At 40.8% G+C, this 27,790-nt stretch overlaps 1 protein-coding gene across 3 annotated transcripts; it reads right to left on the bottom strand.

Moving 5' to 3' along the window:
• Positions 1-163: 163 nt before the first annotated feature.
• Positions 164-27,473, bottom strand: LOC308077788 (polypyrimidine tract-binding protein 3-like). 3 transcript variants are annotated; one of them, XR_013932447.1, is made up of 15 exons: positions 27,309-27,473; positions 20,260-20,320; positions 17,030-17,196; positions 16,029-16,175; positions 14,871-15,071; positions 13,103-13,213; positions 12,498-12,666; positions 11,308-11,376; positions 10,998-11,125; positions 10,811-10,844; positions 9,157-9,249; positions 7,938-8,154; positions 6,461-6,538; positions 3,967-6,189; positions 164-3,919 (listed from the first exon to the last, which is right to left on the bottom strand). XR_013932447.1 is itself a non-coding variant. In XM_080418717.1 (14 exons), exons 2-14 carry the CDS (start codon positions 20,282-20,284, stop codon positions 6,057-6,059), a joined length of 1,572 nt encoding a protein of 523 aa, XP_080274843.1. In that variant the 5' UTR covers positions 20,285-20,320; positions 27,309-27,473; the 3' UTR covers positions 164-6,056. The 3 variants fall into 3 exon arrangements, 2 of the variants coding, with proteins under 2 accessions (XP_080274843.1, XP_080274844.1); XM_080418717.1 differs by having other exon boundaries at positions 164-6,189; XM_080418718.1 differs by having other exon boundaries at positions 164-6,189; positions 11,314-11,376.
• Between the last annotated feature and the right edge of the window lie 317 nt (positions 27,474-27,790).

Here is a 27,790-nt window from a genome sequence, read left to right as displayed (position 1 = left end):
TGATTAGTAGTGAAGGGCGGGGAGTTGACCTAGCGAGCAGCACGATTGGTCAGTAGCAGAGCGAGTGGGCGTGGTTACGGAGGCGGAGTGCATGGTTAGAGAGGGGGTGGGGGTGGGGGGGTTAGGTAGCCATGGCAACAGAGGATAGCACACGCAAGCTAGCTGAGATGTCAACATGTTTTTTTATTCAACGCATGCTACATTTAAAATTCAAATAAGAAATAATAATAATAATATGGTTTATATGCTAATAAATATATCCCCCAAAAATCATCAAAAGTATTTGCAAAAAGGGAATCCCCCAAAACCCAATTTAAGATTCACTCAAAACCATGCACCGCAAAAAACAAAATATTATAAAATTTGTCTTTAATAATAGGTTCATCTACCAACCCCTGGTACCCACAATGCAACACACTTCATTACATATCCAAGCTTGTATGTATGTATATATATATATATATATACATATACATATACGTATACATACACACACACACACAACACATTTTCTTCAGAAATACATTTTTAAGTGATCACGCCCCCTGGAGACAAACAGCAGTAATAATAGAATTATTGTTGTATCTTAAAATCTAAACCCCAGTTGTGACCTGTGACCTTTAAAAAAAATAACACACACACATGCACACACGCACACACACACACGCATACACACACACACACACACACACACACACACACACACACACACACACACACACACACACACACACACACACACACACAACTCAAATGAACTCCAACAAAAAACAAACACCACCCCCAACAACATCATAAGACAGCAAGTGCCATTTGCCTGCCAAGGGGCGCTACTGTGGTCCATTTCATGACCTTTTCTGATATGAAGCGACAGCATTCGGAAGCGGGTCTGGATTCCATTTCAAGGTTTCGTGTTTTTGCTGACTCACAGAAAAAGGGGCTGTCCTGCAAGTACCAGAGTCCCAACCCCATCCGAGAGGCCAAAAAACTAAATGTCTGATAGATAGAAAGATGGTGGGACAGTTCATCCCAGATTAAATATCAGCAACGTTACAAATTGACCAACGATGAGGGAAATTACTTTCATTATCAACATTCATGATATGGATCAATATTTAAAAAAATTAAATACATTAAATTAAATTAAACAATGAACCTGAAGATCGACTTTAGCCCCAGACCTGCTCCACTAATGTTGGGAACCTGGCACCTCATCCAGACCACCATGTACCTCCCTTTAAATAGTTGTAGCTAGGATTTTTTTTTTATGAACGCAAAACTCGTCCCACAACACTCGTAAAAATTGTCTCCCGGAAGAAAGACGATTGTTTCGCGGACGACATTCAGTAGCAGTAGAGTTTTTAAGGCGTGTATACATTTTTTGTCTTTTATTTTTTTTAATTATTATTCTATAATCAACCGCCTGCACGGTTGTTTAAGGAAGAGGTACTTGGCGGACTGGAGCAGTTCAAGGCCTCCGCATCTTGTCCACGTACAAGACAGCATGATGGGACTTCGTTTTTTTTTGAAAAATCTGTAAGTGGAATTTAGCTAATGTAAAAGAAACATTCGACAGCGGCATTCGCTGCTTCAGCAACATTTGAGTGTTTCCCCCACGATCGAACGAACGAAAGGGTCCTTTGGTTTTGAAAAAAGAGAGACATCTGTCCTATGGAGACGAAAGGCGGCAGTCTGTTCTATGGAGACGAATGTCTTGACTGTCACGCTAAAAGCACAGCTGTTGGATCGTGTGGTCCAGCATTTAGTAGTATTTTAGCATTCGGTAGTAGAATGAAGGGAGTCAAAGTAAAGGAAGGAGTCTGACAGACAAATGGGAACGAGCCAATGACAAGGCACGATCAATTTCTTGGTCCCGTGCAGTCAGTATCAGGCCGCCTGGGAGCTACCGAAGGTCAAGAGAACATGACCAGGGATTTAAAGGCTTCTCCCAACCACAACAATTCTACCATAAAATATAAAACAAATCGAATGAGATGGCAGCGTCTCGTCGTCTCCGCGGGACAGAACAGTCGCACAGAGTGAACACCTGAGAATCAAACAAGAGATACCGAAGACCAAAAGAGGGACCCAGCCCATCAATCCCCCCCAGCATTCAAAATCAACCCAGGTTCCATCCCAACGCCTCACCCCCCTCTTCCAGCGGGGGATGTTTTACAATGAAAAAAAATAACTAAATCTGCCCTCGACGCAACAAAATTGTAACATTGTGGTGTACCTCCGGGGGGCTCGAAGTTAAAAAGTTCAAAGTTGGAAAAGGCCAAATGTTTATATTTCTGCATTAAAACCGCCAGGGGGATGGGGGGCTTAAGCTGCCTCCTGAATGGCCATTACATTAACAAAAACGATATCCATCTGCTTCTAAAACTGATTTCGGTATCCCCTAACTTTTGGCCCGCTTCCGGTTCACATCAGTTCAACCTTCGGGCAGAACACGGCGAGGCCAATTGTAACACGTCTCTGTTATGCAAAACGAATAACAGAGGGGGTCGCGGGTTCAAAAGCCCCCTTGATCGCCTGAAGACTGGGGGGGCAATGCCCTCTCCGCACACACGCACGCGCACACACACACACACACACACGAATGCACACGAATGCACACACACACACGCATGCACGCACACGCACACACACACACACACACACACACACACACACACACACACACACACACACACGCACAGCTAAAAGACAAAACACATGGATTATACCCAAATCCCTGACTGCGGCCCTCATCTAGGTCACATCCAGGAACTGCTACAACACAAAAACAAATATATACACCGTCACACCCCGAATTGATCTGCAGAGTGTGAGAGACCGTGTCTACCGCTGGATGACATTTTTAAACCTGGATCTGAATAGCGGAGGCGGGTGGGGGGTGACTTCCTACATGTCTCTCAATCAATTCTGACTTCGATATCCTCAGAATTCTGAGGGTTCCGTCTCCTTGGTCCTCACGAATAAGAGATGGGCGACTGCGAGGAAGTATGAGGACAATAACCTGGCAATTGCAAGATATACTGTAAGATCGCGCGCAAACTACAAGAGCAAAAAAAGAAAAATTCAACATGGGGAATTTGCAAGGAAAAAAACTGGAATGTCAAAGTCTGATTTTGTGGGGGGAAACCCCCTCATAAGTCTGAGATCTGAAGTCGCGTTCACAAGAACAAACAAACAAACAAAAACCTGCAATGCCGAGACTAATGTTGGAACCACAAAAGCGTAATTTTGAGATGTCGGAGGTCACGAAATTCCCCCACCCCACACACACAATTCAGGCCTTTTTATTCTGCAATTCAATCACGTGGCAGAAATGAATGTTCCAGGAGGAGAGGAAGCGTTCCCTCTCGAACCATTACCCACAATCCCCACCAACCGTCAAAAACATTTAAAAGTACATCATTTTCAAAAAACACAGACCACAGAAAGGAAACAAGAAAACATTTTCTACAACCATTTTTCTACCAAAAAAAACAAACAAACAAAAATATTCAATACGAAAAAGGAAAAGAAAAACCCCATCGCCACCGATAAAAGATTCAAAATATCATATAAAAAGAAAAAGGAAAGAAAAAAGACTTGCAAAACTCATAACTAACGCAGGATTTTAAGGCACGTAAGGAAACGAAGAGAAGTTCAATCTGTTTGGTTTTGGGTGGGGGGGGGTTGTTTTGATTATTTTTTCTTGTGGAGGATGAACTGCGAGTAGGAACTCCTTTTTTTTCAGCGGTTCATCCGATTGCTTTTTTCCGTCAAGGACATTTCGGGAGACCGCTAATCGCCTGGTGGTTAGGAGACCAATTGTTGAACTGGGCATCTCTCTGTCACCTGATGGTAGAAGGCTCCTGGTTACCTGACGTAGAAGAACGGTGGTTGTACTGGATGGCTTCCGAGTCGCCTGACAGTAGAAGAATGGTGGTCGTTACTGGACATCTCCCAGTCGACCTGACAGTAGAAGAATGGTGGTCGTACTGGGCGGCCCCCGGTCACCTGACGGTAGGAGATCAGTGGTCATGCTGGGCGGCTCCCAGTCACCTGAAAAACGTTGAAAGCTCAGAAAAAGAAACGACCCGACTTAGAAAGAGAAACCCCAGAGATTAACCCTACTGCCCCCTTCTTCCCCTTCCCCAAGTTTGTCTCCATGGCGACCGTTTGTTGAAAAATCGACCCCCCCCCCCCCGCCCCTCCCCGATAGTGGTACAAAAAACCCAGCAAGTTTTCACATTGAAACTTTGTTTAAAAAACAAACTAAAAACATCAGAGTGACATACAGGTACTCTGGGATTAGAACGAGCGACCGAGGATGGCTCCGCCCCTTCTTCCGGGGGAACGAAGGAACGTTTGCAAACGTCAATGTCGCGGTTGTAGTCATGGTATTAGTAGTACTAATAATAGTAGTAGTAGTAGTACTAGTAGTAGAAGTAGTAGTAGTACAACCTGAATGAAGGATCTTTAACCGTAAACCATTTTTCCATCATAAAGAAACATCTTGTGGGGGTGAGGAGGGCAGGGGAGTCGGGTTGGTCTTTCGGAAAACCCCATTGTAAAAAAACAAAACAATTCAGGATTTTACAGAATGACAAAGGGGTTTGTCGTCGGGGGCCGCAGAAACAAAACGAACACACACGCCAAAGAGTCTCGAAAATCACAACAATGGTCCACTTCCACTTCGGGGAGAACTCGACAGAGCGAGGGGTGTGTGTGTGTTTTTACGAGGAGGCCCCCCAGAGATGGGGGAGCCTTTGGGGCAACGCTCCGAGGATCATTCCCCCCCTTGGTGCTACACCGAGGGAAGGTGGTCTCTTCTGTCGGGTCAAGACAGATGTCTGCATGGATGAGGATTTTGGAGGCACGAAGGCATGGAATTGGGAATTGCTCGCATTCCTATTGGTTCCCTTGCCTCTCCCCCTCCTGTCCATCCCATGCGGTTTGCCCATATGAGGCAGTTGCTTGTCTGCCTTTGTCAGAGGAGGGCCGTGGTCCAATCATTAAAAGGCTGGGAAACAAGAAACATTTCCAGAAAGGCCGGTATGTCGACAAGTAGACGGCCCAGCAGCTAGCCGAATGCTGCCCAAAAGCTAGTAGTCCAAAAACTGACTAGTCCACTTTCCAGTCAGCTAGTCCAAAAGGCAACTAGTAGCCATCTAATTAGCTTTGTCTGTTAGCTCGGTCAGTCAGCTAACCAGTCAACTGGCCAACCAGTGAGCCAGATTACGAGTCAGTAAATAGTAGGGGGCAGAGTAGCTGGGTGACTAGTCCAGGTAGTAAACAAGTCTTGGATGTGAACCTGTCCAGGTAGTCAACCTGTCCAGGTAGTCGACAAGTCTAAGATGAAAGAGCCAATCAACCAGTATAGTTAGTTAAAGGTCAAAGTTGTACAGTAGACATCAATAACTAGCTAATATGTATATGCATTAATCACCCAAATGTACTTAATTAAAGTACAAATACTTAAAAATACATGTAATAAAGTAACACATGTAAGATACCAGTAAAACCAGCTGGCTTTTATCAATCTAGTAATGGTAGATCGGTGGTAGCAATGACAGTTAAGTTACTGTAGTATAATAATTTTATCATATTTATTATATGCATTTTACTAGTATGTTACTGTTTATTACATCTTTTTAACTGGTATGTTACTGGTTAGTACATATACGTTACTGGCATATTACTGGTTATGGCATCTATGTTCCTGGTATATATTACTGTCATATTTTGTCTGGGATCTAAATTGGTATCAAAATTTCATATGCGTTCATCCAAATGTCATAGTTTTAGGGATAGTCACGCTAATGTCACGTCCGAGTCAAAGCTGAAAGGGGGGGGGGGGGGGGGTGGTTCCTGCAGTGATGACGTCCTGTAGTTCTCCATCAGCCAAATGTGCATCAAGAGGGTGGGTGGAGGGCGACGTTATGGAAGTCATTGTCCGTCAAAGGGGTCCTGGGGGTCATCTGTTGGTCCGTCTCTCCTGTCAAGTCGAAAATGGGTCACAGGGTCATCACATTGAGGTCTGCGGTCACACTGGGAAGGCGTCAGATGGTGGACTTGGAGAAAGACACGCGGAGGTGGTGGTTTTCTGAAAGGTCGTGATTGTGGAGGTCGATCAGCGCCTGGATGGCTTCCTCCACCGAGGCGAGCTGGATCAAAGCCATCTTCCTGTCTTTCCTACAGGCAGAGAGAGAGAGAGAGAGAGAGAGAGAGAGAGAGAGAGATGGGAGGAGAGGGGGGTGAGAGAGAAAGAAATAGAAAACAAGAGAGAGGTTTGATGAGAGAGATCAAAAATGTTGTCAGTCGGTAGCTAGTATCAGTGTGTAATAGTAGTAGGAGTACTAGGAATATTACAAGTAGTACTAGTACCAGTAGTAGAAGTAGTAGTGATAGTAGCAGTAATAGCAGTAGCAGTAATAGTTGTCCTGGTAGTAGTAGTAATACTCACTGGAAGAATTTGAAGGCCTTGACACTGTACCCACTGCTGGAGAACAAATCCTTCAACATTTCATCTGTAATGGAAGGACTGACAGAGAGACAGAGAGAGAGAGAGAGAGATTAACTTTATAGCAAAAGACTATACTAGACTAGACTAGACTAAAGCAGACCAGAGAATTCTCCATTCTCTGCTGATAAACATTGCTATCATCCCTCTTTCCTTCATCGTAGTTTACACATAAGAGAGACAGGTGTGCCAGGAGACCAGTGTTGATTTTGACAGCAACTTTTGATTTAGTTTTAGTCATAGTCTTTTGAATACAATTCCATTTAGTTTTAGTCATATTTTAGTTATCTGAAATGTTTTAGTTTTTGTCTACTTTTAGTCGACTAAATATCATAATATTTTAGTAGACTAAATCTGCAGTTGATTTAGTCGACAAAAATGTATTTTGGTGGGCCTTGATGGCGTCGTAATACCCGATTTTACACTTGGTTGCATGCTGAAAATAGCCGATCTACAACGCTCACAACGCGTCGCAGCGCGACTTGTAGATCTCCTATTTTCAGAGCGCAACACCCGAGCGCAACCAAATATAAAATGACTTGTCTTAGTTCTACTGGATCTCTTCTCCACTAGGTCCCTCCCTAACATTTTAGTCTAGTTTTTATTTGTTGACGAAATTGTCAGTATATTTAGTCTTAATTTTAGTCATCATAGCTTTGTTTTTATTCAGTTTTTATTTAGTTTTCGTCAGTGAAAAAAGGTAGTTGACGAACATTTTTCGTCATAGTTTTAGTCGACGAAATCAACACTGCAGGAGACAGGAGAACCAGCAGGTGTGCGATGCGATACGAGAGTGTGGACTAGCCAACACCAACTCGGGACTCCTGAATGGTGGCCTTCCACACCCTTCTGTCTTAGCATCAGGGTCTTGGGCTTTGCAGTGTGTTGTTAGCGCCGCTGAAGCCCCAGCAGGTCTAAACAGCAAGTTTATCACATATCAGAATGTAAAGCTGTGTGATGTGTGTAAGCCTAAATTCTTAAGATGGTTGACATGGGAAATAACACTCTCTCATCTCTTGCTGTAGTTGTAAATTCACTGGCTGTGATTAAAATGGTTCTCGGTCCACCCTTAAACCTTGAACCCCCCTTTGAAAGAAATGTGCAATGGAAAATAAATATTTTATTTAACCTATTTTAACATTTGCCATCTTATTTATTCGAGAACTTGGTTTGTTTTTTTATTATGTTTAATTTAAAATCTTATAACAAAAATGATAAACTGTAGATTACAAAAGCACATAATAAATGATAAGAAATGTTATGTTATGCGTTCTTTTCCCCCATTATTGTACTGAAAAAAAAGAAGAAAAAACAAACAAACAAAACAAACCAAGCCAAACTTTTAGCGTACCGTCTGACGCTGTGAAGCAAACAGGTATTTGTGCCCAACAACAACTACTACCAAGTACTGATATCTTACGGTATGTTAGACAGGTGGAGGGTTGCAGACGGAGGGAAAATGTTCTGGAAGTTTTTGGAGCCGGGCTTCTTGAAGCGATGCAGCGGAGAACCAGAATAGTCCTTGGTCAGACCCTGGTCCTCCTGTCCTTCTCTGGGCAGCTGGACCGACTGGTGTCTGGACAGTGTGACACGGATGGTCTTGCCGTGGAGACGCTGGCCGTTGAGGTGGGACATGGCTGCAAACGCAAGATGTACAAGGCAATGGATGAAAGTGTCATTTTTTGATTTCTTTGGCTATTCGAAAATAGCAGATCTACGCTATGAGCTTGCAGATCTGCTATTTTTGAAAAATCGTGTAAGCGTGTGCAAATCTTTGAATATTTATATATTTCTAAAGCAAACATTTGTAATTCAAATCTTTGCTTCTGGGGGATTCTACAAAATGTCTTCTAAATCCTATCAGTTTTCTGAAAAACATGTGTTGCTATAATATCAGTGGTGCTCAAACTTTTTCATGTCAAGGACCACCCAAAATTATATGTATTTGGCCACGGACCCCCCGCATCTCAAAATATGTTGTTCCAGGGACCCCCTCAGAAGCAAAGATTTGAGTTAAAAAACATATATATAAGATTTGCACACATTTTCATTTTTGCGTTCCCGGTCTTAATGGGTTAATGGTCTGTGACTGTGATACACAGATACAAGCGCAAAATCCCGGACATTTGAAGGAATTTATACCAAAAGAAGACATGTCCGGGTAAAAGAGGACGTATGGTCACCCTAGTCATGAGTCATGACCAGTTGTAGTAAGGGGCAGGGGAGAGATAGGGGAGCAGAAGAAACTCCCTCAAGTAACTCCTCCGACAGACCTTAACCCATTTAGACCAGGAACCCCTATACGTAACTATACCTTTCAATCCGGGAACCCGTTTTGGGGTAGTTGTTGCAGAAGTTTTTCAGAAAACTTAGGTCAGGATTTAGAAGCCGTTTTTAGAATCGGCCTCAGGTCTAAATGGGTTAAAACAGCCTTTTGGAATTATACTCAAAAAGAGCCCAGAAAGAGTGCTATGGAGGAATGTGAAAATGCTTCATCTGAGCGGTGTTTTCAGCTGACGTTTGACTTTTTTTTTTCACAACTTTTGTTATTTGAATACATTTTTAAAAAGTATTTTAAGAAATGTGATCTCTAAGAGTGTTGGTATAGTGTTAACTATTGATAGGGATAAGTTCTGTACCGAGCTGGGCTTGAGTAGCGTCAGCCATCTGGACCAGAGCGTTCTCCTTCTTGTTGAACAGAATTTTGACTCTGTACACGTCCCCATACACACCTACGGAAATAGAGAGAAAAGACATTGGTTAAGAATCGGGCAAGAGAGACATTGGTTCAGAATGGAGAGAGAGACATTGGTTCAGAATGGAGAGAGAGAGAGGTATTGTTAGAGAGACAGAGAGATAGAGTGGTTTAGAAAGGAGAGAGAGAGAGGCATTAGTTCTGAATGTAGAGGGAGAGATTGTTTCAGACTGTTCGAAAATGAAACTAAGGCTACCTGGAGTTTACAACGCGATCGTTTCCCCCTTAGCTTGTTTTGACGTTAATAGCCTATTATATAATGTGTGGCGGCCAGCAACAATGGCTATTTCATACATATTGGATGAATCCAACAGGATGGCGGCTCTGGGCAGAGAAGGCAGTTCAGCTGTCACATGTCGGCACATCAAAGCATTGCACAACGCTTGTAGAATTAATGAATGTGTTAAATCCAGTCTGAGAACTGCTGACGGTGACTTTGAAAAACAGAACGAGCATGTGACACTGCTGGAGAATATGAGTTACAATTATATACGATATTGCAGTGTTTCCCCTATCATTATTTTTGTGGGGGGGGGGTTGTGGGGGGGGGGGGGGGGCGTGGGGGGCGTCTACACCGTATTCTTTAATTCAAGCAACACAATGTTTATTTGTTACTTAATTTATGTGCACCCGTTTCATTTAGGAGTCTCTGTTGAATTTGTGTAATTTACAGTCGCCCTGTTTGTCTGTCCTCCTCTTCTCTGCTCTCTGTTTTCAAGAGAGGACAGACCCACGCAGAGCAGGCAACTAGACTTGTTAAGTGCGCTAAAAATCCAAAAGAGACATTTTTTAAATCAAATTCCTCAGCTTCAACAAAAACGGTGAACATCGCGTCATCACGTACCTATGAAGTCCTATGGAGGAGTGTGACAGACAACTGGCTGCAAGCATAGTGCCTGCATGAGAGTGGAACGCACTGCATGTGCTAAGCTTAGTTAATGGCTTTGGTAGGCGTCTGGTTCATTTGTGCAACATAAACTGCAAAACATTACAGCAATCAAATATACAAACGTGGAGACAGACGGGCAAGTGCTATAGATTTGAGGATTCTCAGTTGCTTGATTTTTTTAAATAAAATGTTGCAGTAGTTGTATAATGTAAAATGTTATGAAAGTGCCCCAGGTGAACAAAAGGAAAAAACTATTGGTCCAGGACCCAAAGAAATGCTGTATTGGTCTAAAATACAATGTGTGAAGACTTGCAAAATATGACTTCTTTAACTGTTTAATTAACTGTAATTAACTGAGTTGGCACTAGTCCAGAAAATTGCATCATATACCCCTCCTCTCCTTTCTGGGGACATTCTTATACACCCCCCCCACTCTAATTGTGCCCCCTCTGAATTTCAGGTTACATTACGCCCCTGTTTCCCATGTCAATAACGCCCATTTGAATTGAATTGAGACTCTCAATTCAATTCAAATGGGCGTTATTGAGTAGGGGTCAGACATTGGTTTTTATAATGGGGACAGAGAGAGAGAGAGAGAGACCGAGAGAGATTGAGAGACAGAAAGACAGAAAGGAGGAGAGAGACTTACCAAATAGGATGAAGAGGCTTTGTGGGTTCACAGCCTGTAAAAGACAAGTACACATTAATGTGTGTCACTGTGCAGCAGTACAACAATGTTAATATATAATAATAACAATAATAATAATCACATGTACTATATGTGCATTTAGTGTGTACTACAGTATGTATGTATTCATTGTGTACTATGTTGGTACCTCTGGGTTCAGATTAGACACCAGTAACACAGCATGGCCAATAGGTGGCCCTCCACCGTGGGCGAGCGACATTCGACTGACCGAGGCAGAAAGAGAGAGAGGACCTGGTATCGTCTGCATCGACAGACCTAAAAATAAAGCAGTTCTTTATATATGTTCATATGGCAACATTGGGGAATATGTGTGTTATGTAGCAATTCCTTATAGGCTGTAAATGACCACTGCCCGCCCGTCCTCCCGTCCGCCCACCTACTAGACCATTTTAATATAGGATTAGCAGTAATAGCACTTATAGTAGTAGAAGTAGTACCTGCACCTTGAGGGAATGCCATGGCCGGAGCGAATCCTGCTCCGTACGGTGATGAGATGATGCCAGGACCTATAAAACAAACAAGCAAACAAACAATTACTATTGGCCAATCGCACGGCTGATCGTAGGTTCTGTAAACAAGCTCGCTATCCTAAGAGTTCTCAATGGCAACCCAAGCGACACAAGGTATTTTGTTCCCTGCGTTAGGAAGAATATGGCAGCGTTACCCAGCAAGTAAAAAATACGCATCTCTGTCAATTTAGATTTATTTGGCTATTCAAAAATAGCTGATATACAAGCTCATAGTGCGGCACCGAGTTACGCGCTATGAGCTTGTAGATCTGCTATTTTTGAAAAATCGTGAAAATGTGTGCAAATCTTTAACTCTTTGACTGCCAGAGTATTTTCATAAAGTACTCCCCCAGTGCCAGCGATTTTCGTGTTTTTTTGTTTTGTTATTTTGTTATTTAATTTTCAAATAGTTTGTCTGGCTGCGGTTTTAAACACACACGACAGATCGACCAGCAGAGAGCAGCAGATAAGACACCTCGATCACTCACTCACTCGCTCGACCCCCCCAAACAGGCTCAAACAGTCTGGCCTAAAATGACCGGGGAAAAACAAATTGAACCAGAAACGGAATCTGCGTCATGAATCCGGAACCCGGTGAGTCTGAAGGAATCAGAAAGCGAAACTGATGATGAAAAATAAACAGAACAGCGCGATCACAGATTAAACAATGAAAAAGCTAAACGCGCGTCTAACGCGTAGACGGCCAACTGGACAAACTAGCAATTGACTCGATAACGCGTCGACGGCAGTCATAGAGTTAATATATATATTTTTTAAAGGGAACATCTGTAAAATATTTTGTTCCAGGGACCCCCCAGAAGCAAAGATTTGAGTTACAAATGTTCGCTTTAAAAAATGTATATTAAAAAAATTGCAAAAAAAAAGAATAGCCGATCTACAAGCTCATAGCGCTACACTCGGTGCCGAGCTATGAGCTTGTACATCTGCTATTTTTGAATAGCCAAAGAAATCTAAAATGACAGAGCTGCGTCCCCGGATTGAATGGGTTAAAAGACTCCCGATAAGATCTGCCAAAGCGGATTCGGCGATCAGGCACCCCGGGTGGTTCTGGTATCATGGAATAGCGATTGGCCGCCCTTATAAGACCCTGATCTTACCGAAGGTCATTCCGGGGTCCATGCTGGGCTGCTGATCGCCAGATGGCAGGTCCAGGCGAGTGAAGTCACGACTCTTGTCATTGTTATACTTGACGTTGAGGCTGGTCAGCTTGGAGTACTCCACGCGCAGTGTGCAACATGCATTGTAGATGTTCTGCCCGTCCAGGCTCTGGAGGTCAAGGGGTCACAAGGAAAAGTACATTGGTCAGTCACAAAAAGCAGATCATTATTTCCTTTATCATCACAATAATCACAACTATCCGGTATCGGTCAAAACAAGCAGATAATTATCATTATTGCTCACAAAAAGCAGATCATTATTTCCTTATCGTCACAATAATCAGAGAACTATCAGTTATCGGTCAAAACAAGTAGATGATTATCTGTATCGGTCACAAAAAGCAGATACATACTGTATCATTACCGTTCACAATAATAATTTGTGAATAATAATAAATAATAATGTATTATATATTTTTGCTCTGTAAAGCACTTGGAGCTGCATTCATGTCATGAAAGGTGCTATAAAAAATTAAGTTTATTATTATTATTATTATTTAATGAGCAGATCATTATGGCTTATTATGGGTAATCGGTTTCCTCACCATCTTGGCGTTGTGGGCATTCTGGGCATCGCTGTACTGGAGCAACGCCTGGAACTGGTTGTTCCTCGTGAACGTGATGATCTTCAACACTGTTCCGAACTTAGTGAAGATCTGGACAGACAGATAAAAACACACGGCAACAAAGTTGGAGTATTACAGGTACTAGTAACAGTGTTGCCAGATTCTGTGAGAGAAACAAGCAACCCGGTCTAGGAAAACCAGCCCAAAAGAAGCGACTATGGGCCACATGAGCACATTAACATATACATCAGCTATTTGAAAATAGCAGATCTACAAGCTCACAACGTGTCGCGATGCGACGCGTTGTGAGCTTGTAGATCGGCTATTTTCAAATAAAATATTGCTGGGAAATTATAATAAGCAGATCTGGCAACCCTGACTAGTAATAGCAATATCATTACTGCTAGCACTGCTGCTAGATAACCCCATGAACCCTAGCATCCCTATTCTGGGGGTGAACGGTGGGCAAAAACAGCAACATATCTACAAGCTCATTTACGCCTCGCAATGCGTGAGCCAACATGCACATGTACAGTAAGTAGTAACAGCTGCTGAACCAGTCCAGAGCCGCAGGGCGATTTCAACATGAACTTTACCTTGTTGCATTTAAATCAACATAATATGTATTCAATATCCAATGTTATGCTGGCTGCCACAAAATATTCAACCATTTCTCTGTAATAAGATGGTTGGCTTTGTTACTAGTACTGCTGGCGTCGGTTGAGTTACATAGGGTACACAGTTGCTATGTTCTTTATTGTTACATCCCATTATAAAAGTATAAGCAACATGATAAAATTGCTAAAAACTATAGAAATGTCAGCACTTCTCCAGTCTCCTCCCTCGTTAAACCTTGTCTACCGGTCCCCCATCTTCTGCTGAAGCTTTTGTCACCTACTTTGATAATAAGGTTGATGACATCGGAAGCTCTTTCTCCCATCTTCCCACTAATACATTGTGTAGTTCACTTGATGCTAACATATCATGCCTTCTTCGCTCTTTCCTCTTTCTTGACCCCTCAGACATAAAGACTGGTATCACTAACTTCCTTTCTTTGAGTTGTTTTTCCCCCCCAGCGTCTCACAGAATAACGTGTTGGATCCCAACGAGTGAGGATTCAAGCCAGCCCACACGACTGAAACAGCACTTCTCAAAGTCATAGAGGCATTTCATGCGGACCCCCTAACCCGCAGTTCTCATCATTTTTGACCTATCGGCAACTTTTGACACAGTCAACCATCAGAACCTTTTGGACATCCTTTCTGACACTGGCATCACAATTATAATTTACACATTTACACAACCCCCCCAGTCCTTTGGGGGGGGGGGGTTCCAGGGGGTCCCCAGCAAAAGTAGTTCATAAAAATAATTGCTAATAATCTGCTATTTTGGGACATTTTTGAAAAATATGGAAAATGTTTGTAACATTTTTGAACGATTTAGCTTTTTTTTTTTTTTTACATAAATCTTCTCTTCTGGGGGTCCCTGGCGGCTGGCACAAAACATTTTCAGATGGGGGTCCGCAGCCAAATATATATCAATTTGGGGGTCCTTGGCATGAAAAAGTGAGAGAACCAGTGATCTCTAGGACACCAGGTAAACATCAAAACCTGGCATCTCTCTAGACAATCTATCCATCTATGCAGCAATCACTCGCCAGACAGTGCTGTTATGACTACTAGCAGTACTAATATAAATGCTAACGTCAATTTGACTAGCACTACTACGACCAAAGCTTGTTTAGTACCTGATGGAGAACTTCCAGCGAGACAGGGTAGAACAGGTTCTCCACGATGATCCTCAGCACCGCGGTGCTGTGGCCAGGAGGTGGAGGCCCGCCCCCTTCCACACCGGCAACAGGACCGACTCCCCCAGCGGCCAACATGTTCCCAGCATGCATCGGGGCGCCGGGCAGTGCGTTGACGGCCTGCAAGGCCGCTTGGGCCCTCTGAGGAGATCAGAAGAATAAAAAATGTAATGCTGTTTTTAATATTATCATCTATGAATAAATTGATTTTATTATTATTTCTTTTTTTTTCCTTTATGTTAACACATTGACCGCCGGGCCCGTAGTTCTACGGGCCGTTAAATCCAACGGTTAAGCGCCGATCCCGTAGCCTACGGGCTGTGGTGCTTTTTCCTTTTTTTCGATTTTTTTTTTTTTTTTCAATTTTCTAGGGGGACCATTTTCAGTGTAACACCACCCGAAGTCGACCGGAAGTGCGATCCCGTTTTTTGTTTCCCGTCTGCCTCCATTCTAAGTCGTACACAAAAAGCCCTGTAAACCTATGTAGTTTTTCATCCTCGCATTTCCCATGTTAACATAAACGGTCAGAACTCAAACATGGCGGCTCCGTTTGACACGTGGTTTGGACTGGTACACGCAGGGAGATGTCGCCGATGTAAACAGACCGTGTACGGCTCAATCTTAAGGATTTTAACAAGATCTATGGCGACGTGAAAAAAACAAAAAACAACAATAAAACGTTGGTACTGGTGAGTACATTATGAGATTAACCTCTGGCGGTCAATGTGTTAATTGACTTGTTTGTTTTAAAATATTGTTATTAGTGTTTTAGGTACGGAGCAAAGAAGGTTTGAACATTGCGTGACACTTTTTTGCTACTACTCCTACAGATTTTGTCCAAAAACTCACACAAATCGGTACACATTATCTCTGGGGTCATGTGATCAAAATGTATGAGTCCGATTTTTCAGATCCCATTCCAATTGGACTACGACTGCCTTCCATAGTTTGCGGGCCCTGAGATCCCTGTGCTCCGAGGAGCACACTTTTCTAGTAATAACTGTTTTACTAAATTAATATGTGTCATATTTATAACATGTATAAGAATATATATATATATTTTTTTTTTTGTTTTGTTTTAAAACATATCAAACGTACAGCCTGATTGGGCAGGTTATCAGTCTTGAGCTGTCGGTGGTTGGAGAATTGGATGTAGATTGGCTGATTGCGCAGGTGGGCGGGGGCTGCGGCATAGTAGTTCACCATGGCGACCGCCGCCTCCTCGGAAGCCATTTCCAGAAATGCCTGGAGGACAACACACACACACACACACACACACACACACACACACACACACACACACACACACACACACACACACACACACACACACACACAAGTTAAAGCATTGAAAATTAAAGGGAACACAAACTGCAAATAGGATGCAAATAATAGATTTGATTAAATTGCTAGTCCTGAAAGTAGGAATAATACTATAGCAGTAACAGCAGTAGTACCAGCAGTAGGGCCTGATATTTAGCCAAAGCAGGAGTAATAGCACTAGCACTAATAGTATTAGTTGTAGTACCTGCAGTAGTACCTGTTTTTAATCTACAGCAGTAGCAATACTAGTAACAGTAGTAGTACTACCAGTATTAGAACTACTCGTAGTACCAGTGTTGATTTCGTCGACTAAAACTATGACGAAAAATTTTCGTCGACTACCTTTTTTCACTGACGAAAACTACATGAAAACTAAGCTATGATGACTAAAATTAAGACTAAATATATTGACAATTTTGTCAACAAATAAAGACTAGACTAAACTGTTAGGGAGGGACGAGTGGAGAAGAGATCCAGTAGAACGAAGACAAGTCATTTGATGTTTGTTTGCGCTCGGGTGTTGCGCTCTGAAAATAGCCGATCTACAAGCCCACAACGCGCCGCGCTGCGACGCGTTGTGGGCTTGTAGATAGGCTATTTTCGGCATACAACCAAGTGTAAAATCTGCCATTACGACGCCCATCAAGGCACCACTAAAACTAGACAAAAACTAAAACATTTCAGATGACTAAAATATGACTCAAACTAAATGGAATTTTATTCAAAAGACTATGACATGAAAAATGTGCCTTCAAAATCAGCACTGCGTATAGTACCTGGTTTTTAGCTCTTAGCATCAACAGGTTGGTGACCTTTCCAAAGGGAAGTCCAAGAGAGATCACTTCGTTCTCAGAGACGACGGCGGAGACGCGACGGAGGTGCAGCACTCTGGACGGGACCGACTGAGCACGCTCACTTTTGAAGAGTCTGTCACTGCCATTCGCTGACAAGAGGGAGAGAGAGAGAGAGAGAGATTTTTGTCAGTGCAAAACAAACCAAAGTATCATTAGTGTATTGGAAGATCGCAGGGGTGGGGGAAATATGTGTACTAGTTAAATAGCTGTACTGATTTAGTTAGAATAGGCATACTGGTAAAATAAATATGGCTTCTGGTTAACCCATTAAGACCTGAGAAGATTCTAGAAATGTCTTCTAAATCCTAACAATTTTTTGAAAGAAAAACCCACATTTTTTTCCTCGATTTTTCTAAAATAGCAGATCTACAAGCTCATAGCGCGGCACTCGGTGCCGCGCTATGAGCTTGTATATCTGCTATTTTTGAATAGCCAAAGAAATCTAAAGTGACACAGATGCGTTCCAGGTATCAATGGGTTAAGTAGGCATATTAGTTAAAAGGTGTGCTGGTTGATTTAATCAATCAATCAATCAATTTCATACAGGAAAACTGATGATGATGATGATGATGATGATAATAATAATAACATATAAAAACAATGCAGAAAAAACCTAGGCAAAAGCAATGTCAAAATTGCTTGTCTTTTAACTCATTCACTGCCTAGAACGACTAAAACGACTTTTGTCCTTTAAGCCCCCACTGCCAAGAACGACTAAAACGACTTTTAATTTTTTCAAAATTTTTTCTTATTTATTTATTTAATTTTTAACCTAAAGACCAAGGAGATATGATTTGTTGAAGATCTAGACTCCAATCCACTTCCTTGTTAACTTAAAACTTAAACATTTTGTATCTTGGCTCCTGAGTACTTTTTTTTTTAATTGAAAAATTTATGGCAGTGGGCAAACGCAAAAAAAAAAAGTTCTGGCAGTGAATGAGTTAAGATAAAAAAAAAAAAAAAAGTTCACAGATTCAGAAAAAGAGTCAAATCTCAACAAAAACAGAAAAAAGGAGTTAAAAAGTACACGGCTGGAGATGTCAGGCTATCCAGCCAGTGCATGTAGAACACACTGGGACCATAATAGCTAAACGCTGCTTTGTAACAGTTAAAGAGTACCGGCGTCAGAACTTTAGAAGATCTGTAGTATTCTGCTGGGTACCTAAAAAAAGCATTTCGGATAAATAGGCAGGTGCATTGCCATCTAGTGATAATAACCAATAAATCACTAAATGGCAATGCGATACTTTCTCAAATTGATTCTAAAACTAACAGGCAACCAATGCAAGTAAAATGGGTGTAATGTGTGCACTATTTATGTCTGGTCTTTGTCAGCACGCATGCAGCTGCATTCTGCTTGAGTTGTAACTGACAAACTGCCTTTTTTTGTACACCAGACATGAGAGCATTATAGTGATCAAGACTTCTAGTAATAAAACCATGTATTATTACATTATATTTTCAGTATCAGCCTGATAGAGAAATGGTTGAACTCTCGCTGCTATGTGAAAACCTTCTTTTTGTATATTACAGGCTTGTAAAGTTATTATGCACTTCGGAAGGATTTACAGTGTACTGTATGTGTTGTTGTGGACTGTACATTTTCACAATAGGTAGGCTAGGCATACCATTCATTTATTTAGGTTTTTACAATTTAATTCAATGTTACGTTTGAAGGAGAGTGATTATACGCACACCACGTTAAGTTGTATCTGAATACTTGCATTAACTGATGAGAAGTAGCTATTAGCAGTAATTTAGAAATGTAGAGAAATTTGAAGAAATGTGCCAAGATGTCTGCTTTCAAAATACAGGGTGCATCTTTTTATGCCTTGTTATCTCCAGTAGTGTTAGTGGCTAACCGTTGGCCCTGGAATACACCGTAGCATATACCATAGCATCACAGTTTAATGCGATACAGCTCCCAGAAGAAACTGGAAAATCAACAATAAGTAGAATATAATGGATGATGTAATGTCACTGCATCGATGCAGAATCGTCCACGTCTGCATCATGACTGTTTCAACGTCTGTTTTAACTATGTATATATTTTTCGGCGCACCAATTGGCGCCTGTTGATGCTTTGTTTGTTTCAACCTTGTACAGCACACTGGTCAGCTTCTGTTGTTTTAAATGTGCTCTATAAATAAAGTTTGATTGATTGATGACGCATCTCAGAATAACTTCCACAACTATGCTGGTTAAATTGGTGTACTGGTAAGCATTTTTTCACAACACACTTCACACCCCGAATACAGTGGTTCTCAAAGTGTGGTCCAGGGACCCAGGGGGTCATTGAGTGGGTTCAAGGGGGTCCCCAGCAAAATGAGATAAAATAGTATAGTCACAGTCACTACAAGACACTTTGCCTGTCTTGTATTTCTAGTTTTTCTTGTCGTTCTAGTTTTCATGGTTCTTCTGTGTCATGCCTTCCCCAGATTCTAATCAGTCCTCATGTGTATACAGTATTAGTCTTGTTCCCCCAGTCAGCCCTTGTGGCATTCAGACATTCAGACTAAAAGGATAACACAAAATAATCCTACAGGGACTTGGGGGTCCTGGGGACCATTGTGGTCCCATCATGGGTTTGAACACTATTTTTGCCTGGCTGTCCTGCATTTGGGTTCTCACCACACCAGCATCTGACAAGCATCGCAATCAGTTTAACCACTTTAACCCATTAAGACCTGAGGCGATTCTTTAAAAAAATGTTTTCTAAATCCTAACAGTTTTTTGAAAAAAATTAAAATAAAAAATGTTTTCAAGATTTAAAAAAAAATAGCAGATCTACAAGCTCATAGCGCGGCACTCGGTGCCGCGCTATGAGCTTGTATATCTGCTATTTTTGAATAGACAAAGAAATCTAAAGTGACACAGATACGTTCCAGGTCTTAATGGGTTAACCTTGTATACATCGGCTATTTTCAAAAAATCTTGAGATACACCTTTTTTTTTTTATCTTTTGGAAACATTGTAACAGTCAAATCGTGTATGGGAGGCCTGGCATAACACATTTTATGAAGGGGATCCGCGGCCAAACATATATATTAATTTGGGGGTCCTTGACATGAAAATGTTTGAGAACCACAGATCTAATAAATTAATAACTAAATAGGCAGACAGACAGACAGACAGACAGACATACAGCTTACCTGTCAATGGGTTAGTGGTGTTCATGGTAGAGAGAAGCAGACAGACAGGCAGCTAAGATTCCTGGAGACAGAGAGAGAGAGAGACAGAGAGGAAGATCGATTGATTGATTGAATACTTTATTAGAGCGAAATGCAAACAGCACGAGGTACAGTCACACATTTGGGCTAAAATGGTAATAAGATAATAGGATAATAAGATACATCAAAATGTTTGGATATTTTGAATGAGAACACAGAACGTAAAATATCACCTTAAACACGATCGTATTTTCAAAATGCTTCATAAACAGTGGAAATGGCTGTTCCACAAGTTCACAACGCATCGCATTTGAGACGCGTTGTGAGTGAGCAGCATGTAGAGCTGTGATTTCCGCTGTTTTTGAAAATGTGTGAAAATTTTTCAACATGTAACATGATTATGTAATAATTGTGACAGGCCTACTTCTCCTGAGATGATAAAAACATGTCTGAACTAGTTTGTTAACATAGCTCTCAGAGTTTAAGTTGGGATCAAATAAGACACCGAGGTTTTTGGCAACAGGCCTGACATTGTTAGATAAAGGAGTGGACCAAGTATGAGAATTTCAGTTTTGTCAGAATTCAATTGAAGGAAATTATTAGTGTTTAATATCTGCTAGGCAGATATTTATCGATTTGTAACAATATTGTCTGCATAACAATGGAAGGAGGAGATCTTACAGTGTTGCCAAAGGGAAACATATATAGGGTAAGGGGGGAAATGGTTTGGACTGGAGTAGGGCTTAATGGTTATCGTCACCACATTATTATCTAGATATGAACATGCAAGATATCAATATGCCAAAAGGAAACAATATTGATGTGTGTGTGTGTGTGTGTGTGTGTGTGTGTGTGTGTGTGTGTGTGTGTGTGTGTGTGCAAAGAATTCTTACACTTCACTATTTTTATTACAACAAAATATTGTTGAGTCATTGTGTTGAAGCGAAGGTGCACAAAATATTATTAAAAAAATATTTAAATTATTTTATTTTATTGAAACCAATTTTAAATAAGCCTAAAAAGGACCGACAAGTAACAATAGCGGGTTTTTTTTCGTTGCCATTCTAGTTGCAAATGTGAAGTACTCCCTCTTGTGGCATTAAAGTTAATTGTGAGCTGCAGAGAAATGGCTGAGCATTCACAGTACTAAGCAAGCACTGAGCAGAACATTTCACATCAGACCATGCATGTGTTTAGCATAAGGAAACTGCAATTATCATATAGAATGGAATGCATATTCATCATGGCTGAACCATTCAAAAACAATAGTATGGCCATTAGCGCAGCAGTGCTCATGCATCGTTCTGGTGAATGGGGGAAGTGAATTACAAATGGTTAAGTTTATGAATCCTACAGAAAACTAATTCTCACATGCATGGCCTGATAAATCAATAGAGAAGACACAAAGGACATTTTCAGACAACAGGGCTGTCCTGTTGTCCTGGCCAACAACATCAAATATCCCCATTATAATGCCTTTATAAAGAGAGTAAAATTCTAGATACATTGTGTGGGTTCATAATTAATAAATATTGAATCAGTTTCAATCAACGTCTCGACGACCATCCACAGCCCACACACCCCCATCAGTGCTCCGCGAAAATATTGACTTTATGGAAGTGGTCCTTGGTGCTAAAACAGGATAGGGACCTCTGGTGTACACGACTGCAAAGCAGTCCCAGGTATGCCAACCCCAACTTCTGTATTCTACTGATAATAACATTATGATCACAAGTGCTGCACTCGAGTCGAACAAAACAAGTATGATACTGTCACCAGTGTCAGCATCCATCCATTAACCCTTTAAGACCGGGAACGCATTTGTGTGCCATTTTTAGATTTCTTTGGCTGTTCAAAAATAGCAGATCTGCAAGCTCATAGCGCGGCACAGAGTGCCGCGCTACGAGCTTGTAGATCTGCTATTTTTTTTAAAACTCTTGAACATTTTTGCAAATCTTTGAATGTAAGTATTTTTTAAAGCGATTTTTTTTCACTCAAATCTTTGCTTCTGGGGATTCTACAAACGTCTTCTAAATCCTGATTTTTTTTTTGGAAAACGTCTATCAGTGTGATATCAGTGGTTCTCAAACCTATTTTCATGTCAAGGACCCCCAAAAATGATAAGTATTTGTCCGCGGACCCCCCCCATATCAAAATATTTAGATTTTAGTTAAAAATGTATATATATATTTAAAGATTTGCAAACATTTTCACAATTTATAAAAAAAATAGCAGATCTACAAGCTCATATGAGCTTGTAGATCTGCTGTTTTTGAATAGCCAAAGAAATCTAAAAATGTTCCCGGTCTTAATGGGTTAAAAGATCATTTGTGACTCTGGTACAGTCTTGATACTGTGGCGCCGGCAAAATCCTTACTGACATTTTTCAATTATTGTCTTGTCACAGCTGCCAGAAGTTGTAACGACCAGAGTTTTTTTTTAACGAATGGCAATTTAGAAATCGGCCTACAGTAATTGTTCACAATGGTTGGGTCAAGACTGGGTTTTTAAGAAGAAACTGAACTGAAGCAATCTTAAAATAATCAGGGACAAGATACAAGAGAGCTATTAAAATGGAAAGCAAGTGAGATGCAATACATTATGAGAAATTTGGAGTGTAAAAATAGCAAGCTGACAACGCATTGTGATGCAATGCGTTATCAGCTTGTAGATCGTCCATTTCCGCTATTTATTTGCACAACACCATTGTACAACAACACAGTACAAAATGGAGCTTAAATGGTTAATCAGACTGAGGCCCTTAAGCGCAGCGTATGTTTTTAATTGCTTAGAATGGGAGGGAGCGCCATGTTTTTGGAAACATCTATTCTGGGCTGATATAATTTTTTCAACTCGGGCGTTTGGAAGCGTTTTTAGGCGAGCGCCTGGTGTTTTCAGTTGGGGAAAAAAAGATTGATTGATTATAATAATAAAATAAAAATCATGATTTTTGATTAATCGAGAATTGATAGAATAATCGCAAAAAAAAGATTATCGATAGTTGCGGCCCTAGTTTCAGGTGAGACAAAATCTCCATGAGATCACCCAAAAGCATTGGCATAAACTGGCCACGGTACAGTACATCAGCGAATCATCATAGATCTGATACCTTCAACACTGTCAGTAAAAAAAAGAATAAGAACTTAAGACATTCATCACTTGAAGAGTTAAACACATTTGGTGTAAAGTAGACCAAGTACAAAATGTGAGTGCTTTTTCCTCCACTGCAAATGTACCAGATTAAGAGACGGACAGATTAAGAGACGGCCAACCGTGTTAAATACAAATCTAGGACTGTGTTTATTGGCACAAATTAGATCAGAGGGATATTTAGCTCTTATAGTACTAGTGGTACTTGCAGTAATACTACCATACTAGTAGTAATAAATTAACAATCAGTGGCAGCAGTAGCAGACAATAGCATGTCCAATCATTCAATCATGACATGAATATTAGAGAAGGCACAGTTCCACCCTCCAACCACACCACACAGAAATAAGTTCCCTGTGCGCCTGTGTGCCCCGTGCAACCAACCACGTGCCCTCACTCTCTCTCTCTCTCTCTCTCCATCCTACCTGCAAATGACTCTCTCCCCCCGCAAACAAATTGATATTTTAAACAAACCGTCGTCATCAAGAGAGAGAGAGAGAGAGAAGGATAGGAAAGGAGAGAGAAAGAGAGGCACACAGATGAGAGGATAGGAAAGGAAAGAGAGAGGGAGAGAGGGAGGGCGAGAGAGAATACCTCTAATGTATAATTCAAATAGGTTCCTACCCCTTGTAATAAGACACTTCAGGACAGATTATAAGCCTGGTGGATGGACATGATTGTCAGTTCATTCTCCCCCCCGGGGAGTAGTAGGGGTCCAGTTGCCCTCTCAAGCAAAAGGCTGTATAGAAGTACTACAGTATTACTATGCCACTGTGTGTTAGAAGTACTACATGCTCGTACCGCCTTGTGCGGTCGGTGGCAACAGGGGGAGAGACGCAGGACTTGAAATAGGACCTCAATTCAACTTCAAACCCCATGTTTTCACTGAGAAACCAGACACCACCAGATCCAACATGGCCGAGACAGCTCACATACACACACATACAAATACACATATACAGGCTGTGTGGTGGGTCAGTAGTAGTAGTATTAGTATCAATAGCAGTACTTATTTGTGGTAATAATAGTTACAATATCAGTAGTAGTTGTTATAGGATCAGTAATATTAAGTATACTGGTGGTAGTATTAGTAGTAGTTAGAGTATCAGTCAAAGTAGTACGCTACAGTATCAGTAATAGTAACAGTAATAGAAATAGTTACAGTTAGTACTAGTAATTGTAGTTGTTTAAGAATAAGTAATAGTTGTTGTTACAGTATCAGTAATAATAGTTGTTACAGTATCAGCAGCAGTGGTGTAAAGTGACTACGTACATTTACTCAAGTACTGTACTTAAGTACCATTATGAGGTATTATAACTTTATTGGAGTATTTTCAATTTTCAGCACTTTTACTTGTACCCCACTACATCTCAGAGGCAAATATTGTACTTTTACTCCACTACAATTATTTGAAAACTTTAGTCACTAGTTACTTTGCAGATATACATTATTACATTATAAAACATACATTAACCACTGCAGCCCTATTTTATACATAGGCTATTTGAAAATAGCCGATCCACAAACTCACAACGCGTCGCAAAGCGACGCGTTGTGAGCTTGTAGAACTGCTATTTTCAAACATTTTAGTACTTTTACTTTTGATAGTTTAAGTTTATTTTGATGCCAGTACTTTCGTACTTTTACTCAAGTAACATTTTGAACACAGGAGGCCTTTTACTTGTAACGGAGTATTTTTATATTGTGGCATTGCTACTTTTACTTAAGTAAAATATGTGAGTACTTCTTCCACCACAGATCGGCAGTAGCAGCAGTTGTTGTTACATAATCAGCAGTAGCAGTAGTATCCCTGTCAGGTTCTGCAAAAGCTTATTCCCCAGAGTTGTCAGATTTCTAAACACCCTGCCATCAACCACAACATGCACACGATCACCCAACTATTTATACTACGTACAGTTCATTACCACTGTGATCATTGATTAGCCACTATTTAGCCTACACTCTTATAGTTTTTATATATTACAATGACACTACATTAATAATGTATTACATTTATACATTCTGATATTCAGTACACATTATCAGTGAAGCACTGCTCATAGCGTCGACTGCTCCTTACACTGTGTGAGATAATCATATTGCTTATCCACTGTTTTCATTATGCTTCGTTATCTATTCTATTCTGTCAGTCAAGGCTACTCTCTATCTACTATGTTTTACATTCTACTATGTTTGCTACGTCTACTATGCATACATCCAGGCGTCTACACCTGAATTGAATGCCATTAGTCTTTGTGGTTCCGTTTTTGTTTTTGGTTCTCTTTCCTGTGCAGAATGTCTCATGATCATGTTGTAATTTTGTGTTAGCAGCAGTAGTAGTTACAGTATCATAGTCATAGTAGACATAATAGTATAGTGGTATCACATCAGAGTAGCAGTATACTATTACTGTTACCTACCGTTATTGTTACGACTATTATAATAGTCATAACAATAGTAGTAGTTGCAGCAGTAATAGGAATAGTAGCAACATTACAGACAAGTCAAAATCAGGCTTGACAGTAACAGTAGTGTTTATAATACTATTACTACTCCTATTACTAGAGGTGTAAAAAGTACTTGCATGTTTTACTTAAGTAAAAGTATCAATACTGCAATGTAGACATACTCTGTTACAAGTAAAAGGCCTGGGCTGAAGTGGTTAATGTATGTTTTATAATGTAATAATGAATATCTGCAAAGTAACTAGTAAGTTAAGTTTTCAAAATAATTGTAGTGGAGTAAAAGTACAATATTTGCCTCTGAGATGTAGTGGAGTAGAAGTAAAAGTACTGAAAACTGGAAATACTCAAGTAAAACATATGTCAAAATTGTACAGTGCTTGAGTAAATGTACTTAGTTACTTTACACACCACTGCCTATTACTATTGTAACTAGTTTTTACTATTACTACTACAGTGCTATTACACAGTCATTGTGACTGCTACTTTACTACAATTACTGTTGTTATTGTGACTACTCCTACTACTACTCAGTATTACTACTGTTACTACTAAATAATGCAGCATCATAAACCTCGAATTCACACAAATACTGGACAATGTACAAAATATTCGCAGTAATTCAACCATCACTTCAGCCACAACAATGGTCACGCCCCCTCCTCCCATCCACAACAAACAGTGTAAACAACGCAGAACTTCCCCAACGGGCAAAAACCAAGAATGTATCGCGAGAACACCATATTGTTGCTCATGTTTGTTTATTTAAATATTTAACAGGCCCAACATTATACATAAAAATATAAATACATTGTAACAACGCGACGTTTTTGTGTCGGAAGGAAGGAACGCCCCTCTCTCTCTCTCTCGCGCGCGCGGCTGGTGTTTTGGAAAATGGCCGCGCGCACTCTCGTTCCGTCTTGTTTCTATAACAACCACGAACGGCAAGCTCGAGACGTCGCCGTTTTCTAAAGGTTGTTTTCGCTCGAAATGTTCGATTAAAAATGGAATTGACGAACGCGTCGATTTTTCGCCATTTATTTGATTTATTTACATTCTCTCATTTCCTGCTCGAGCGTCCCCTCCCCGCTCTTCCTCGTGACAACTTTTTTTTGTTTCCTCCGAACGCGGAAATAAAAATAATAATAATAAAAACAAACAAAAAAACGAAACAAAAAACGCGTAAAATAAAATAAAACCTAAAATATTTCACGTTAAACGAGGAGACTGCTTATCATGAAACGGCTTTTTAAAAGAACATTTCTATTTTATTCCAGTGTGTTGTGTTTTTTTTCTTCCTCCCTTCTCATTTGACGAAGCGCACGCGCCCCTCGTTCTTCGACGGGAAGGAAGAGAAGAAAAAAAAAACCTAAGAAAGGCTGAAAAGAACCAAATGAAACAAAATACTAAACACTCACCCGTCCATTTCCATGAGGGAGGAGAGGAGGAGGAGGGAGAGAAGAGGAAAAGAGAGGAGAAGAGAGGAGGAGAAGGAGAGAGAGAGAGAGAGAGAGAGAGAGAGAGAGAAGACAGAGACAGACAGGAGGCTCGGCGGGCGGAGGAGAGAAAATGTTGTGGTCCTCTAGCTTCCGGCTTCTCTCCGTGACGTCACGGCGACAAAATGGCGGCGTCTGCCTCGAGACCACACCCCATCAGTGGACACACCCCACCCTCAGTGTAAAAAATAAATGAAACAAACAAACAAACAAACACACACATGAATACTTCTACTAGGCTATTACCAATTAATAACAACAATAATATCACACATTATTATAATGGATAATGTTATTATACAATAATATCATGTTGTTATACAATGCAGCAGTGGCTCAGGAGGTAGAGCAGCCGCCTTGGAATCCGAAAGTTCCAGGTTTGATTCCCGGCTCCTCCTGGCTAC

Source organism: Gymnoscopelus braueri (genome assembly GCF_963280865.1).
Source record: "Gymnoscopelus braueri genome assembly, chromosome: 22".
Classification (NCBI taxonomy): Eukaryota; Metazoa; Chordata; class Actinopteri; order Myctophiformes; family Myctophidae; genus Gymnoscopelus; species Gymnoscopelus braueri.
The sequence above is the reverse complement of the archived record's forward strand: the minus strand, read 5'-3'. Positions and strand labels throughout refer to the sequence as shown.

What these genes read in the sequence shown, in the direction of transcription:
- LOC308077788 (XM_080418717.1), bottom strand. Translation starts at nt 20,284, where the DNA reads ATGAACACCACTAACCCATTGACAG. An exon ending in TGCTAAGAGCTAAAAACCAG is followed by an intron (nt 16,176 to 17,029) that starts GTACTATACGCA and finishes GTTGTCCTCCAG; the next exon opens with GCATTTCTGGAAATGGCTTC. An exon ending in AAGCCTCTTCATCCTATTTG is followed by an intron (nt 9,250 to 10,810) that starts GTAAGTCTCTCT and finishes CTATTTCCGTAG; the next exon opens with GTGTGTATGGGGACGTGTAC.